Here is an 18,487-nt window from a genome sequence, read left to right as displayed (position 1 = left end):
GCGCGATTTAGACATCCTGGCCCTTATCTGATAATAGCCGATTAATTGCATGGTCTAATGAGTCTATCAATAATGATACCAATATAGCAACACTGATTACACGTGTGGTACAGTAACTGTGAATGTGATTCTACTGTAACTACAGATGCAGATTGTGCATTTGTTTATTGGGCGTTTATTTATTAGTTTATACTAGTTTATTTGGCGGCAGGCCTACTGAACGCTCTTGCTTAAAAGCGTATATTGTTGCTGTCGGGCAGAAATCTCTTATCTTCACATCCTGGCTTTTTGTGTCTTACTCTTTTCGCAAATTAACGTCCTACTTGATCATACGGCGTCCTACAAAAGTATAGGTCGAAACGCCATGCGAACCGATGCGTTTTTGAGCTTTCAGATCTGCTACTTTTGTTATTTTGCTATTTGAATCCTGAAAAGTAACAGTTTTGGACATGCGGTTTCCATCTGACAGTGCCAATATGACAAATAACACATACTAGTTCAAACGATATCAATGTTAAGCTGTATGAATGAATTATTATTTCTTTCTTGTCGTAAAGAGGTTAGGATTAGTGTTACGGGATTATAAAACACCAAAAACATAAATATACGTTTTTAATGTTTTCTTTTTCTTTTTTACCATCTTGTTATTAGAGTAGAAGTAGTAGTAGTAAGCTTCCCCAGAAAACACTTGATTGAATCCTCAGCCTTCAATCACCACCACAAAAGGCTTTATAAAACGGAGAGATGCATATGAAATCTATATTAACTTGTTTTTGTTTCTTTCTTTATTACACAGTACTTTTTCTGACCTTTTTTAAACCTCACCACTGACAAATGCTATTATAAAAAATTAAATACAAATTAATACTAAAACACACACACACACAAAAAACTAGCATACCCACTTTAATAACAAATTAACTTCCACAGTAGGGATACCAGACTGAAAGTGGTCAAATGAATAAGCATTCTCTCTTGGGTTTTAGTCTGGCTATAAAGCTATTTTGTGGAGGCGTTGCATTGACTCCCAGCTCTCTCCCTCTGTGTGTGTCTTTCACTAGTGTGTCACGCTGAGCTGAATGCCATCATGAACAAGAACAGTGCCGATGTGAAGGGTTGTACCATGTACGTGGCCCTGTTCCCATGCAACGAGTGTGCCAAGCTCGTCATTCAGGCTGGTAAGTGACGCTGTGTGTGGCACGCACTTAGGGGCGATTATGACATTTTACTTGCCGATTAATTGTCACTTGTAGGCTGTCAATTGTCAAAATAATTGCGACTAACAATTTAATTGTTTCTGTTGTAAAGCATTGGAACATTAAGAATAAAAATTGCATTCTGTTTGGCTTTTAGGCTTAAAAAAAAAGAAAGTTGCACAGGGATTGATATTACAAATGACATTCATATTTAATAACATTATACTTAGCTCAGTCTATACGGTACAAGCTTGTAGATCTACTATTTCATGTAAATTATTATGACGATATGGTGATTATGCAAAAACCTTTTGCGACGATCTCAAATGATTGCGATTAGGCGATACTGTAGTAATTGTGACAGGCCTTGCAGGCATGTACGCACGCACGTTTGTATTGCTATACTTCTGAGGACGTCCACATTTTTATAAGCTCATAGTGTGTCACTTTGTGCCACTCCTATGAGCTTGAAGATCTTTGAATAGCCAAAGTATAAAACCATGATTAAAGTGGTTACACAGATGCTTTGTAACCACTTTAAGCACCGTCTCCAACTCACCCACAGCACCTCACCTACAGTACATGCCTCTACAGCAGGGGTGCCCACACTTTTTGACTTGAGAGCTACTTTCAAAATGACCAGCTCGGCAAGATCTACCCACCAAATCAATTATTATACCATTGCTGAAAATAGTTTAAATATGTACCTGAGGGTGCTTCGGAATAGTAGAGTTTGTGTTACATTCTGTACAGTATAAGACAAATGCACTTGGAATGGGAAATAGAGGGGGAGAAATGTTTTTTTTTCCTTCAATATATTTAAATTAAATACTCTTTAGGGGCATGTCATGTGATCTACCTGCACAGCCTTTGTGATCTACTGGTAGATCGCGATCTACCTTTTGGGCACCCCTGCTCTACAGCAAGCTCATGTTTTTACCATATTGCTCTAGATCAGTGGTTCTTAAACCTTTTCACTCTAAAATCATTGGTTGTGGTTTGTAAAACCTTTAATTTCAAGAACCCCCATAACTCTGAGAGGTCCCATTTGGTTCAATGTGTACTCCATTCTAACAATCATGCAAAAATAATTAGGTCAAACTGATAGGACTAGTTCCTTGAGGGGGTTCCAAATTAAACCCTTACAGTTCTCTATCTCAGAGTTGTATGGGGTTCCTTAATGAGAACCACTGGAGTAGACATTCCTGTCTGTGTCAATAGGGGGTGCTGTGGTTTTACTGTTGAGACTGAGCACTTAGCTGGATTATTGTTTTTTTTACCTCATTCTTTTGTCATACTTTTTCCAGATTCACTTTTATCAGACATTAAACGGAAGCTTTGCAATGTAGTCCGTGTCCTTCTAGCTCACCTCTTAGATCTTCTTATAGCCAATGGATGGAGTCAGACTCAGGGGACAGGAGTGGGAATAATTCTTTCCCAGAGGGTCGTACTGACTTTAATTGTGCTAAAACCGCATGGAATTGGTAAACATGACCGCTTTATAAAAGGCCATGGGTGTCCAGTGTCCACACTTTCTTTTCAAAGGGATATTATATGAAAATACCTTGGGGCCGACTGCATCTCTGTTTGTCATTCTGTATCTTTGAACCATAACAAAGTCGCATACAAACCAAATTGTATTTGAACTACAATGCAATATCACTAGCCTGTCGGCAGAGTGGCCAAATGTAAGCCTGTAAGTGCTTCTGAACAAAACAAAAAACATTCAGCCCTTTTTTTCAAATGCATGCACTCTGCATTGCTGTTATTATTTACAGTCCAAAGAAAATCATTTTTGTCCAAATGGCAGTGTAGACGAAGGTAACCAGGTGTGTGGAAAATTGGTCTCTACAAACCATTCACATTGCAGAACAAGCAGTTAGGAATCCTTCCTTGCACATTTTACTGAGAAATAATTTGCCCAGGTTCATGTTAACACACAATACATTTATAGGACGGAAATAGGACAGATCCGTTTTAAACATAGGTTTCTATTTCTTTATTCAAAATCGTGTATGCTGTCACTGTTGAACGTCATTTAAATGGGCCATAGCAATGGTGGCGATTGTGTGGTGCCACATATAGAAAACCCATTTGTTTTTCCCATTTCCCAAAAATATTTATATAATGTTTTTTTTAAGGCTGGAACCAAGCCATCCAGGTTCCTGATGCATCATGACCATAATGCGTGTGCGTGTGTGTGTGATCCTTTTTACAGAATCAAATGTTTTGTGGTCATGATTCACATCTATTTTTATATAAAACATTCTATGCTGTAAAACTTAAATCTCTCTCTCTGCACCATGGTTGGTGCTGAGAAACGCACTCTTATGCAAGATCAAATTAATGATTGCTTCCTACATTATATCTTACTTTATATCCTCGTTTTAATAAGGTTGGATAATGTAATGGTTTAAATAAAAGCCCAGGATATTAATTAAAAGTTTTATAGAGAGCAGACGCTCCGATCAATATGCAGTGATAAAAGGGAACAATCCAATTCCTTCCCATGTATTTGATATAGGCTGCAATGTTTTCTTTCATTTTTTTAAGTGATGAAAAAACAAATGGGCAAAACAAAATTGTAACTGAAAACACTATAGAATTGAAGCTGAGAGCCTGGGCCGTGGCTCAGTGGTCCAGGCACCTTGGCTGGTAATCCCGTCTGGCAGTGTGCCGCAGGTTCGACTCCTGATCCCGACAGCCCTTACTGCATGTCTTCCCCCCATCTCTCTCCCCATTTCCTGTCAGCCTACTGTCTCTCCCTCCATATAAGAACCCCCAAAATATAAAATAAAGGCGAAAGCCACAAAAAAAAAGAATTGAAGCTGAGATTCTTTTCTCCTGATGATGAATGTGGGCAGTGTCGCGTTTGCGTTGCATCACTTCACTGACATTTCATGACGGCATTTAAATTGATGCCGTCGTCATTTTGAAATAACCAGGATTTAACGGATTACCACTATAGCTACCGCCCGACCGCAATCTTCACTGACGGTGTGTTCTTCTTCCCTCTAACCCCCTTCTCTCTCCTCACACACTGTGTGTGTGTGTGCGTGTGTGCGTGCGTGCGTGTGCGTGTGCAGGTATTAAGGAGGTTATCTACCTGTCTGACAAGTACCATGACAGCCCAGAGATGATTGCCTCCAGGAGAATGCTCGGCATGGCTCGTGTGGAATACAGGTTTGTCACACATACACACACACACACACACACACACACACACACACACACACACACACACAAGCACACATGTTGCCTCTTAAGCAGGGCTGTCACATTATTACATTGTACTTGACGATTAATTATCACTCAAATAATTGCGAGTAAAGATTTGATTGTGTTGAAGTGAAATCATCGTTCATTGAAATTATGTATTACTGTAATTTATCAATAAGGAAATGCACTAATACTGTACAATGAATGGATGATTTAATGTGTGTTGTGACCCAATAAAAAAGAAGCAACAATATTTGTATATATTGTAGTAAGCTATTCATTGACTACCCAGCCATGCTTTAAATTTAATAAATACAACCAGTAAGACACCCTGAGGGCAAGAAGCAAAGGGCGAGGTTGTGTGCACGCATCCGCCTGGGTGGCGGCGAGCACTGGCTCTTTGGCATGGGGGGTCAGATCAACATATGGAGTGAATTCTGTACTGGCCATATATGGAGCTTGTCTTGGGTGTACAGGGTTTGATGAGGTCTTGAAATGAAGAAAATGCCAGCACTCATTGTATGTCCTTTTGATATGAATTTATTTACCTCTGACGTTGATAACGGTTGATAACGAACGCGTTTCGGCCTGTGTGGCCTTTGATGAGGTCTTGCCATATATGGAGTGTGTCTTGAGAGTACAGGGCTTGATGAGGTCAGATCAACATATGGAATGTCAGAACAGGTCAGCTCCATATATGGAGATCTTAAGGGTCGCAGCGGGGGCAGTGTCTTGAGTGTACAGGGTTTGATGAGGTCAGATGAGGCCATTTTGATTTTCGAGTCATCGCCCAGTTTGAATGGAGAATGTACGTCATATGTGGACGAGCAAATCGACATGTTACGTCATGATGATGTACGATGATAAGAGCGCCCCTCACTTCACTGGGTGTGATTTTTGACCACACTTCTTTTCGCTCCTATGCCACCAAAATGTGGAACGCCCTACCAACAGTCATTAAAGGGACACTTCACCCTTTTTGCCAAATAATATATATCAATGACGTTTATAAGATTTAGAACACTTTCCTGGCGTTATTTTTTGTGTTATCTCTGGGTTTAGATATTTTAGATTAACGGATGGCTCTGACGTCAGAGACACTCTTCCGTATTGCTACCGGACTACATTGTCTCCTCACACTGCAGCTAGACCAGCCCCAAAACACAGCCGTCACGGACACTGCGATTTGTTCCACCTACAACCTTCGTTGACCGCACCCCCACATGCGCATTTGTTATTGTGTTTGTGTCATGTCGCCGTTGTCAGCAGAGCAGCACCAGAGAGACGCGCTATGTTGCCACGAATCCCCCCCCCCCCCCAACTCTAGATTTATTATAATGATATGACGTGACTTGCCATAAACCATCCATTAACTCCCCATTCATCCAATTTGCATCTGCTTGTATTAAACAACATTAAACTCACCAACATTGCAGCTGTAGGGAAAGCTTGAATATCCACTTTCAAACTGCAAAGCTTTTGTTTCATAAAAATCCACCGAATCTTTTTCCCACTCAGCTCTGCACTTAGTTTTTCTTCTTTTTTAGTTCTATCTCACTACTAGAACTTTCTGACTCTGAGGTAGATAAGATTTTTGGCTGTCAACAGCATCCATTTGTTTTTTCAATGTTGTGGACCGGAGCGTGGTGAAATAGTTGCTAAGATACGATCGTACCGTATTTGGCAACTAAAAGACCTGTCCCGTAATGAACCGATACGGGACGCACTTAATCCCGTATTTTTGTCTCGTGGAAAAATGACAGCGCGTTATGGTGATTCTCAGTCACTCGCTCCCATGCAGTAATAAGAAGGGGCAGCCGACTGAGCTATAGGAACAGGAAAGCAAGACACTGGAACCTGGTGTCTGGAAGGGCGCTAGGCTCAGCTCATTGGTCAGTACTCTTCATAGGCATGCAGCAGAGCCAATCACTATGCAGTATCGTATCTTAGCAACTATTTCACCACGCTCCGGGTCCACAACATTGAAAAAACAAATGGATGCTGTTGACAGCCAAAAATCTTATCTACCTCAGAGTCAGAAAGTTCTAGTAGTGAGATAGAACTAAAAAAGAAGAAAAACTAAGTGCAGAGCTGAGTGGGAAAAAGATTCGGTGGATTTTTATGAAACAAAAGCTTTGCAGTTTGAAAGTGGATATTCAAGCTTTCCCTACAGCTGCAATGTTGGTGAGTTTAATGTTGTTTAATACAAGCAGATGCAAATTGGATGAATGGGGAGTTAATGGATGGTTTATGGCAAGTCACGTCATATCATTATAATAAATCTAGAGTTGGGGGGGGGGGGGGGGATTCGTGGCAACATAGCGCGTCTCTCTGGTGCTGCTCTGCTGACAACGGCGACATGACACAAACACAATAACAAATGCGCATGTGGGGGTGCGGTCAACGAAGGTTGTAGGTGGAACAAATCGCAGTGTCCGTGACGGCTGTGTTTTGGGGCTGGTCTAGCTGCAGTGTGAGGAGACAATGTAGTCCGGTAGCAATACGGAAGAGTGTCTCTGACGTCAGAGCCATCCGTTAATCTAAAATATCTAAACCCAGAGATAACACAAAAAATAACGCCAGGAAAGTGTTCTAAATCTTATAAACGTCATTGATATATATTATTTGGCAAAAAGGGTGAAGTGTCCCTTTAAGACATGCGAATCCCTTGACTCCTTCAAAACAGCTCTCAAAGGGCACCTACGGATGGCTGCAATTCGAAACTGGCCCCCGTAAAATCTGAATCCCCCCCCCCCCCCCCTTTTCCCCTCACTGTATATGTTTCTTTTCCCTTTTTACCTCCATTATGATGAATTCCTGTTCTGTTCTTTGTCTATATAGAAGTGTCTATTTGTACGTCTCTAAATGTTTTGATGACTTGAACATGGTGGACCCTGTTGTAAACAAGTGTAATGCTTAATTGGGTCGTCCACTCACAGTTAACAGCCTTTGTATTGAGTTTGTGCTTGAAATGTACTGTAATTCTGCAAACTGTTAATACAATTTTCAATCAATCAAAAAACTTGTAACTGGACTGCAACGTATACACACTGACCACAGAGAGAGAGAGAGAGAGAGAATAGGGGGAGCATACATCCATGTATTTAGCCTCCCCTGGGTTATGTCTGGCAAATTTCACCCGAACATGGATATTAATTCAGTGTGTGTGTGTGTGTGTTTGTGTTGCAGGCAGTTCAAGCCCAGGAGGACGCAGATTGTCATTGATTTCGACTCTATCAACCAGGCTGGAGTTTTGAATGCACCACCAGCCAGCCACAATGGCACAGCAACACTCACGTCAGGGAGCGAGGGAGGAACAAAGACTGTGTGAAAGAGTTGGCCATGATTTTTCTTTCCCTTCTTGTTTGCTTTGTCCGAAGGCAGACACTCAAGGATATCTTGACTTTCTATGTCTCTGATATCAACCAGATATTCTCAAAGTTGAAGAAAACAAGTGTCGCCTTTCATGGCTCGGCATTGCAGAAATATTTTTTTCTTTTTTACTTGTGTGATGTTTGCCGCATTTTCTGCCCCCCCCCCCCCCCAGAAACACTGACACAAGTGTTTCTGGGGGGGGGGGGGGGGGGGGTGTAACTCGGGACCACTTTCCCCCCCTTGTGACGTCCCTGCTTTCAGCCGATCGATCGGTCAAGTTACAGAACTACAAACAGGCGTAGTACGTACAGTCAACTATAGCTCAATTTATATTTTGTTGTGTGACGCTGTCAGGCGTTCAAAAATGTGCCGAGATATGATGGGTTCTGAGCTCATAGTCAAGCTGGTTAATATATCGGTATAGACGAATCCACGGAGGGGTGCCCTGGGCACGGAGGAATCCCCAGGGGGATGCCCTGGGCACAGGGGAATCCCCAGGGGGGTGCCCTGGCCACGGCCATTACTGAGGTGTATCATTAACTGATTAGCTACACCTGGCCTACAGGGCACTAATCCCTGGAGCAGTGCAGGGATCAATTAACACAACGGATGCGCCAGCATATTTCAAAATATAGGTGCTAGAGTGCTAGCAGATATGGCAGATTTTACTCTTAAAGGTCCCCCCTTCCGTTCCCTCCCAAAAAAATCAGGAGGCATAATCTTCCATTCTTACCTCATGCTGGTCATGCTAAAGTCTCTCTAGAAGCGTTTTTATTCCAAACGAGATCCATGCTGAAATCAGAAATGAAGACACAATATTGTCCTTGTGGTAAAAACCATGGAGAGCTCGCTCGGCATTCTTTCTGAGCCATAAACTGAGCCGTAAACAAGGAAGTGAATGGCAGCGTGCATGCAAGGAGTACGGTGCAGAAGGAGAGTCCAACCAAAAAAAAGGCCACCTGCGGTTTGATTAGAAAAGATGTGTATACACATCTAGGGCAAACATTTTTGTTAATGGTACACCTCAGTAATGGCCACGCCCAGGGCACCCCTCTGTGGATTTGTCTATAGCTGCGGTATACCATTAAGCGCAGCTTTACACCGCAGATTCACTACACCTGGCTTACAGGGCACTGCTCCATGGATTTGTCTATATTGATAATCATATGACACTAGATTATATCTAGGATTTTGTTTTTTATGTCTTATATTAGATTTTATATTTTATACTTTATCAATATTGTGGAAATAAAAATGTTTTGTATAGAGGTATTGGCTATTGGGTTACTCGTATTCCAATATGGAAACCCATTCGGTAAAAAACAAAGGGGGAAACCTTTTTCCCCTTTCCTTTCCTTTGCCTCTGGCGGCACCACCTCCTGTGTAGAATCAGGATCTCGGTTTGGCTCCTCCCCGCTCTTAGTCCACTTCCTCGTGGTTATTCCTACCAACGGCAACACTACGTCTTTAGGGCAGTGGTACAGATTGTTTTGAGGGATTACACGTATTCGGATATTGCCCAGCCCTAGCTTCTAGATGCTATTTTTGGCATGCAACACCGGCATATGACTAAGTAAACATTAAACATATACAACCTATTATACACTCTGTAGACCAGCACTCCTCAGCTGGCTCAAGTTTACGTTGACCGTGAAGTCAAGAAGCAATCGGTTAAAGTACACAGTATTCCTCTGGTGGAGTTCTTCGAACCATATTCTGAACCATGTCATGAACCACAGGTTCAGAGTGTGGACCTTCTCAAAGCCAGTCCGCTGTGCAAAGATTGACTGTACCGTTCTGCTCCACTGACTAGAAAGTTGACACTTGGTTCCAGAGCCTGACTGATGCCATGTTTTTATGTCTGATACAGAGCCCGATTTTTGGAGTGTTTAGACCACCAATTGCAGAATGTTTTTACTCATATTTTGTCAAAACATTTTCTAAACTAATTGGAAAGAATTAAAATTGTTACATTTTCTATTTGGGAAGAATTAACTTAAAAGTAAACAAATAAATACAAAATAACCACAAGCCGTAATAATTTTGTTCAAAGATATCTGCAAGCTCATACCTAGATGCTCGCCAGGACTGATTTCAGTCATTTGGAGCTTGTAGATCGGCGAAAACGGCAACAGTTAAAGCCTCAGTTTGATTTCTTCACCTAGTCTGCTGTATGTATAACAGTACAGAACAGTATTACTATGACATCTGTTATTACGTCTGGAGACACATGCATTGCATTAGGTTTACATATTGTGTTCATTGTTTAGGAAACGGTGCATTAAGATGCATTAAGGTTGTAAGATTTTATTTAGCTTTCATTCATGGACGGTATTTAATTTTGAAAATGCTGGAAAATGTAGTCAAAACAAGTCAAACGATGGTCTAATCGGGTTGGGCTCCAATTCGTTCAACCCTGTTTAAGGTCCATTTCTACACTTGGGATTGATTGTAAGTGTGTGTCCACCAGTTCTCAGCCAAGAGAGTGAGAAAACCCATTTTATTCACAGCTTTATTAGGGTAATTTATCTCTGCAAAGTGTTTTCTTGTGGTCATTCCACTTGATGTAATGGTTCCTTTCTGAGGGTCATTTAGCCAGGGGAAGCATTTGTTCTCATTTAGAAGACGAGTTGTTTTAAAGTAATTTTATTTATTTTTTGGCTGGGTGGAAATCTTTTCGGTTTTAGTCCAAATTAAGTATATTTATAGGTGCTCCAATTATGTTCTGTAGCACAGTGATTCTCAACCTGTCGGCCGCGGCTGTGAGGCTACTGTAAGGGCCCCCAAATAGGGCTGTCATGATTATAAGTTGACCATTTCATGTATTTTTCTTTTTTTTTTGCATCTTTTTGCATTGTAATCATACATTACACAATAACTTAGATATTCAAAGACATTTTCTGACATTTAATAATTGTTATACTTAAGAAAATAGCAGAAATAGCTGATCTACAAGCATACAATGTGTGACACATTGGAAGCTTGTTGATCAGCTATGTTTGGAAAATGTTTGAAAATGTACAAGCATTTTTCTACATGGAAACAATTATGGCGATTATTCAAAATATCTAATTGTGACTATGTAATAGCCTAATTGCCACATGCCTTTTCCCCAAATAATAAATTGATTTATCATTAAAATAAACGTGCTCTGAAAATACTTGTAACCCATCCGTTAACACGGCATCTGAATGCTTTAGTTTCATTTATTTTTAGGTGGGCCCTGGTCCATAAAATATTGAGAATCACAGTTGTATTACACTGAAAACCATGTTTTTTTTTTTTTTTTTTTTTTTACTTTTATTTGCATGTAAAGGTGTGGTGGTTGTGCATGTGTTTTATTTTTCCATCTGTCTGTTGTGTATACGTATAATGTGTACGGTACAGGTCCACAGGGTGTGCTAATGGACTAATTACTTCAAGCATTGCCTACTGTTAATGTTTGACTGTAGTGTACTTAACGTTTTGGGTCCAGTATGGAATCAATAAAGCCTGCATAACTCCAGGAGCTCTTGTGTAGTCTGGGTGATTCGTGGAACACAGCTTGTTATGCTTGCAATAGCAGTAATTCAGTGCAAAAGTGAAACCTTGTGTTAAACTGTATATAACAGTTAAAATAGAACATGGTGATGCCAACCTCCTAGACATCCCCAAAGCAAAGAAATGCACTTGGGGTGACAGGGCTTTCTCAGTTGCAGCCCCCTCCCTTTGGAATTCACTCCCACCTCACACCAAGGCCCAATCCTTGCTCCCTCAAAACCAACCTTTCGGACTCTATTTCCCAGCCTAATTCAAGTATCCCTTTCTGCCCTTTAGTTGTAGCATGAGATGGATGGATATAGATAAATAATGACTTGTGCCCAAAGCCTTGAATTTATGGAGATCTTTTGTTTGTCGCATTCCTGAGCCAATAATTTCTTCCTGGAAATAAATTTGTCTTTGTTTCCGAGGCTAATAATTTAATGACTGGGTCATCGGTCTGTAATTGATAGAAAACAAGTAATTTGTTTTTGGTGAACTCTTAAAGTTTATTTAGTTTTGCTGTACAGTATAGCAACTGAGTGCTGAGAAAAATGCTATATGCATAATGTATAAAGCCTATAAACATTTATGTGAAGTCATAATGTAAAGGCGGAGGCAGAGATGGCATTTTGTTTTGATTTTATTCCCAGACCAAACGTACTGTACAAAAATATATAGACTTTTGTGAGTATGGGAGACTATTATGTTTAGGATAATGTTTTTGGGGTTTTTGTTGGCTTGCTGGAGTCTTAAAAATCACACCTGTGTGAAGTGAGGGGCGCTAATATATTAAAGTCTAATTGATTCTGCCAGAGTTGATTAGGTGATGAAAAATAAACGGTGCCAACACAAACATTAAATGCCATTAACAATAAAGAGACAATAATTTTCCCTTCATTGTCGATGGAGTTTTTAAACCAAACATTGAACTAAAAACAAACATTAAACCTGTATATAGCAGTGATGTAAATAGGTTTTCAATGTAATGAGTCCCAGAATGAAGGGATGGTCTTTTAGATGAGTCCCAGGGACATTTTGAGTCTCACTTCAACGACGTTAGGAGTCATATTTTGCCATTTTTACAAATTGCAGCATTTAACTCCCATTTCATTTCATATGGTTATAATGTGGTTATATTCATGTAGAAAACAGAAGAAATGATTATTATAACTAAAGCTAGCAAAATATCGCAATTCTTATTTTGATTTGTATTATTCTTACTGTACATGCTGACTGAACAGTAAGTAGAGTAGTGCATCCCGTGGATGCAGAGGTCGTTGTTTTAACGTCCCTTAACTATAAACTGCATTTTGGGATGCAAAATGCACCCCATTTTAATCTCTGATATAGGAGGGCCCCTCAAAAATATAAGACCACATAAACCTTCATCGATCCCCGAAGCCAAATTCAGCTGTCATACAGCAACAAAATCACCCTTTTCTCTACTTTTCAAAATGCTACCACCTACAAGGCCCACAGCAACCCCTTATCAGTTAGAACTGCAGACTGCACTCCCAATCTTCCGCCGTAATCTGAACCTGAACTCACCTCTTCAGACTCCACATCAGCCTGTTAACCTTACGCAATGGTTAAAATGTAATTTAGATAGCATGTTAATTAGACAGATGGGACGTTCATTTGTTGACCCATGGCATCCTATAGTTTGGTAAATGTACAGATTATACATTTTTGGATATGCTGTTGAGACTGATGATAGTTTATTGGTTTACCTACCGTATGACCCTATTGATTACCATCTCTATTCGTTTAGTTTAGTTTATTTGCACATTATGTACATAATAAAAAAAATTGCAGTAATTGTCTCTTAAAAGAGCTGAGACTAGTACAGACTCTGATATGAGATGGTAAGTTATTCCAAAAGTGTGGTCCTCTGAACTTGATGGAAAATTGGGCCGATGTTGTCCTGAAGAAAGCGGAATGAAGATCAATGGATGCTCTGGTGTAATGATTATGGATTTCGTTATTACAGGCTGGGAGTAGTTTATGAATTGATTGGAATAAAAAAATGCATATTTGAAGTTTATTTATATCAAAAATGGGAAGAATTTTCAAAGACTGAAACAGAGGAGTGGAACTGGTGAATTTGCTAGAAAAAGTAATCATTTTGATAAAACGTTTTTGTAATAAAAAAATACAATTAAGATTAGATTATTACTAGCCCAAACCATGTTACAGCATTTGATGTATACCTCTTGTCCTTGCTTATACTGTAAATCGCTCTGGATTAAGAGCGTATGCTAAATGCCTACATTACATTGTACTTGTGTCACAGCACTTAATATCCTTGTATGAAACCTGATACTTATTAAACCCTCACCTGCACGTTCCTCTGGATAATAAGAGCATCAGCTCTCTACAGGCAAAGTGATGAAGAGGATCTTATCAGCTCAGTGAAACAATGTTTTCACTGAATGTCAATGTTCACCCCAGAATATAGAGATAATAAGGTCCATGTGATTAAGAGGAATGTTCAGTTTTAAGACAGTAAATGAAACCATCAATGTTTAATATTTATCACTGATGAAAGTGATATTGTTTCTTTCTTTCTTACACTCGAGGCCTATGGTGTCCCTGCCAACCTATACTCCTGACCATAGGATGACCGTGCACACATTGTACCAGAGCCAAGGTGATGACCCCAGACATCAACAGTGAGGTGTTTGACATTCTGACATGCAGGGATGTTGCAGGGGACACCCTCACTTGTATGGGGGGCTCTGAGTCTGAATGGCACATGACCAGTGAATGGAAGTCCAATCCCCCCACTATATCAAGCTCAGCTTCTTCTCAGGCTTTAGATCTTTTTTTACGGGCCCCTCCTATGTCCAGCATTTGGTGTGGGTAACCCAGATTTTGTCCTAACACAAACATGAAATGCCATTGACAATGAATGGGCAATTTTAAGTGTTTGTGTAAACACAAACATTGCGTAACACGGTGAAGGTGCAAATTCTGTTTGGCCGGAATGAGATGATGTATGATGCTGTACAATGATAAGAGCGCCCCTCACTGTGTGTGTGTGTGTGTGTGTGTGTGTGTGTGTGTGTGTGTGTGTGTGTGTGTGTGTGTGTGTGTGTGTGTGTGTGTGTGTGTGTGTGTGTGTGTGTGTGTGTCAATTGCAGGATTGAAATAATAAAACGAGGACAAAAAGAGACTGCTCTACTTCCTGAGCCACTGCTGCCCCAACTGATGAAGTCAAGTAGAAGATGGCTCAAGGTATAGGAACATGTCTTCCTCTTTGCTGCTGCTTATGTTGTATGCTGTGTGTGTACTAATGTGATTCAAGCTGATTGTTTGTCGTTTTGATGCCCAATGGCACGGTGGCAACGAAACATGTTCAGTGACTTTCTGCATGGCTCTGGATTTGAAGGCTGATGTGTGTTGTGTTGTGTCTGCCGTCGAAGGTATAAGTGCATTTTTATTGTTATTTGGTCTCCCTGCTCTTCTATTGAGACATTTGGATCATGGCAAAGGTCATGTCTCACCTAGACACAGGATCTGACCGACATTTTGACCTTTTATCCCCTGAACAAGTAGGCAGGCTCTTAGCTCAATGGTAGAAGTGGAAGTTACACCAGTGTGGAAACCACTGCACTGCTGTGTGGATATTGTGCACTCTGTCTGTACACAACAATAGATAACTGAAGTGCTCTCTCTCTCACACACACGTGCACAAATGTCCAAATACTGATAAATGGCCCCGTATTGACACAGATGGATGCGGTGTAGGTGGTTATCGCTTATCTCTCCCTCTCTCCCTTTCTCACACACAACTCTCCGCCTGATTCCTGGATAAACAGGTCAACTGCCACACATGGCACCTATTTCTTAATTTATGCGGCGGTGTCACGTGCCGAAAATAGCAGATCTACAAGCTCTCCGGTTTCTCGACGTGTTGTGAGCTTCTATACATCAGTTATTTTCGGCATGCGACATCACCAAGTTTAAATCAGGCCAGACTGATCTCTATTATCGCACCTTGACATTCAGCCGTTTCCTTTTCCTTCCTTTTTTGTGTTTTTTTTTTCTCCCTGCTCCCCCAACAGAAAGAAAAAGGGAAAAGGTGTAAATTGCTGTCAGTGTGGCTTCTCCTCCTCCCCTGTTGAATTCAAACCCTTTTGAACAGCTAGAGCCCGTTTGGGAGCAGGAGGAGGAGAAAGGAGCAAAGAAAGAGGAGAAAAACAACCTTGGAGGGAAATGGAACTGAATAGAAATGAGGATGAGGAGGAAGAATAACCTGCAGCAGAATTGTAGCTGAGTTTACTGTAATTAGACACAAATGAGACATGCAGAACATACTGTTTGGCGTTTGACTTGATCCACAGAGGCACGATGATGAAGATCTGCGGTGTCTTTCCCAACTTACTCCGGGCAATAGAGACGATGAATGCAGGAACAAGGGCCAAGGTGGTGACCCCAGATGGCAACAGTGAGGAGTTTGAAATCTTGGCTGGGGTACTGCAAGGGTGCACCCTAGCCCCCTTCATCTTTGTCATAGTCCTTGACTACGAGTTAAGGAAGGCCATCAATGGACGAGAGCAGGATCTTGGCCTCACCCTAACACCAAGGAGGTCGAGATGACACCCCACAGTAGTCCTGACAGACCTGGACTACGTGGACAACATCAGCCTGCTCTCCGACCACATGGAACAAGCTCAGGAGCTCCTGAACACAGCTCCTGAATCAGAGTGTGCCATGGTTGGCCTCGGGCTGAATGCCAAGAAAACTTCGGGTTATCACCTATAACATCCCCTCCGAGCATCCATGCACCTCTGACGACAACAGGAGGCACTGCTCTGAAGGAAGTCAAGGACTTCAAGTACCTGGGCTCATGGCCATTGGTCAACTCAATGGAGCGTGAGGAAGGCACTTGCATGGAGGGCCCTGAACGGCCAGTGTATGGAACTCCAACCTCCCCGTCAAACCAAACTCGGCTTCTATGTAACGATAGAGTCTGTTCTCCTATTCGGCAGTGAATGTCGGACCCTGAAGCCAACCCTGCAGAAGTCTATAGATGGGTGCTACACCAGGATGCTGCATGCAGTACTTAAAGGGCCACTTTACTCCTTTTGCAACCAGATCTTATTTTAATGATGTTTGGGAGACGAGAAACACTTTCCTGGGGGTTTTTATGTGGGTAATATGTGTTTTTAGATATTTTAGTATTTCAAAGTGTCTGTGATGTCATTGACACTGGTCTCTGGACGCTGGATTACTACAATTAGGCTACCTTAATGCTTTGCTGCACTCACCCCACCTTGTGGATAGGGGAGGGCTGTCTTACTGAAACAATATGTAGTCTAAGGAAGATTACGAGGAAAATACACCAATGTCATTTTCTCTACCATGCCATTTAAGCCGGCAGATTCGTCACAGTGAGTGGCAATCTGCTGCCGAAGCTGCGGGGGATACATTGGAGTGAATGGAGCCGAGTGGACAAGCACATAAACAAACTCTATTTCTGAACGATTGAGGCCATTTTAAAATAATCACTTCTGGAAAATAACAGAAGACATATAACACATTGTTGTCTGCTGTGTTGCTTTTCGATGTGTACACTGTGTAATTCTATAGAGCTATCCAAAGAGCACAAAGTACGTTTCTGAACGTGAAGACTGTCTGCAATTCCAGCCAGCAGATTTGTCACATTGGGTGGCAGAGTAGCAAACTGAAGCAGACACTGTGGTGGAATACGTTGGAGTCATTGGAGCCGAGTAGACAAAAACACCCACTCGGAAAACAACCTGTGATGTCTTCTTTTATATTCCTGAACCGATTATATGACAAAGGTCGCAATCGTTCATAAATAATGTTTGTTTACAAGATGTCCAGCGGGCTCCCATACACTGCCATGTATTCATTGAACTTCCGGTGCAAGTTTAGCCACTGAAGAGTGTCATGGCGCAGCCCCGGCGTCCAGTCACGTGACCGTGACACTTCCTTCTGTAAGCTTCCTTAATGTAGTCCAGGAAGTAAGTGAGACACATGTTACCAACAAGAATTTGTATGATGGAATGCCAAGAGTGAGCCAGAAAATAGCAGCCGAGAATAAAACTAGCAGGACACAGCCAAAGAGCTGCCAGCCAGCAACTTAGTGTTGTGGGAACCAACACACGGGCACCGGTCACGAGGACGCCCAACATTAACGCCCAAGAAAGACGCGGGAGCGCAAAGCACCAACGAATTGGCCAGATGTATGATAAGTTAACCGGAATGACTGGAAGTGACGATGAAGGGCTTGTCTGAGGGGGAGAGAGAGAATACTGTGGAAGAATGCAACGTTTTGTTACTTTTATTCATCTGATCGACGGTATCTACGGCTGTTTGTAAGTCTATAAAGGCCACGTCCATACAGAGACTATGTCACATAGTCGTTTTCAAAGTGTTTACCATACATACAGTATGGAATCGTCTCAAGAAATGTATGTGTCCACATGAAACCACTGAAAACGCCACACAACCACTGAAAACATATATATGGTATATCGGTTCATTTTATTTATATTTTTTACATTTTTGTCTATTAAAGTCTACCGTAGGCTATATTGATAACATGCCCAAAACAGGGAGAAATCTGTGGCTTTTATAAATGTATAATATAATTTATATTAAACTATTAACACTTCTATTGCCATCTAGTGTTCATGTGATGTTACCGCAGGCAGCCAGCCAATATCTGTGTATTTGCACCAACTACTTCCGGGTCACACAGCCCAACACAGCGAGAGGAGGAGCAAAGAGTTGTACGAGCAGCAGCCGACATGTCTTAGCTTTCGCCAGCGGTAAGCGGTAATACTCCAACTTTGGAGTATTTTTCTGAGAAAACAAACAGGAAAGAAACAACAATGAGTGGATCCTTATGGGAGGCGCACACATTAATCCTCATGCTGGGAATAATGTAGGCGCTGCCTAGCAACCTGGACAGCACGAAAGGTTAGTTTTGAGCTTCAGCTGCTTGGAATTGATATAAACCTGATAACCCGCCATATGGCGATCTGCGTGCGGGCGTGTGTGAGAGAGAGTGAGAGAGAGTGTGTGTAGGTGTTTATGTAAAAGGCTTGTTTCTCAGTAGCAAATTAAAGCAGCCCTTTCGAGATTCAAGAGTGGATTATTTGTCACTTGTACAAATATGAACAGCTAAACATTAGTGCTGA

At 41.4% G+C, this 18,487-nt stretch overlaps 1 protein-coding gene across 1 annotated transcript in view; it reads left to right on the top strand.

Annotated features, from left to right (window-relative positions):
- dctd (dCMP deaminase) overlaps positions 1-11,298 on the top strand; it is a 33,782-nt gene extending 22,484 nt beyond the window's left edge. Inside the window, exons 4-6 of the mRNA XM_079498549.1 lie at positions 1,062-1,178; positions 4,283-4,379; positions 7,605-11,298. Coding sequence (XP_079354675.1) covers positions 1,062-1,178; positions 4,283-4,379; positions 7,605-7,746 — 356 coding nt within the window. The 3' untranslated portion in view covers positions 7,747-11,298. The remainder of the gene's footprint in view (positions 1-1,061; positions 1,179-4,282; positions 4,380-7,604) is intronic.
- Positions 11,299-18,487: the final 7,189 nt, after the last annotated feature.

The sequence above is a fragment of the Electrona antarctica genome, assembly GCF_951216825.1.
Source record: "Electrona antarctica genome assembly, chromosome: 4".
Classification (NCBI taxonomy): Eukaryota; Metazoa; Chordata; class Actinopteri; order Myctophiformes; family Myctophidae; genus Electrona; species Electrona antarctica.
The sequence above is the reverse complement of the archived record's forward strand: the minus strand, read 5'-3'. Positions and strand labels throughout refer to the sequence as shown.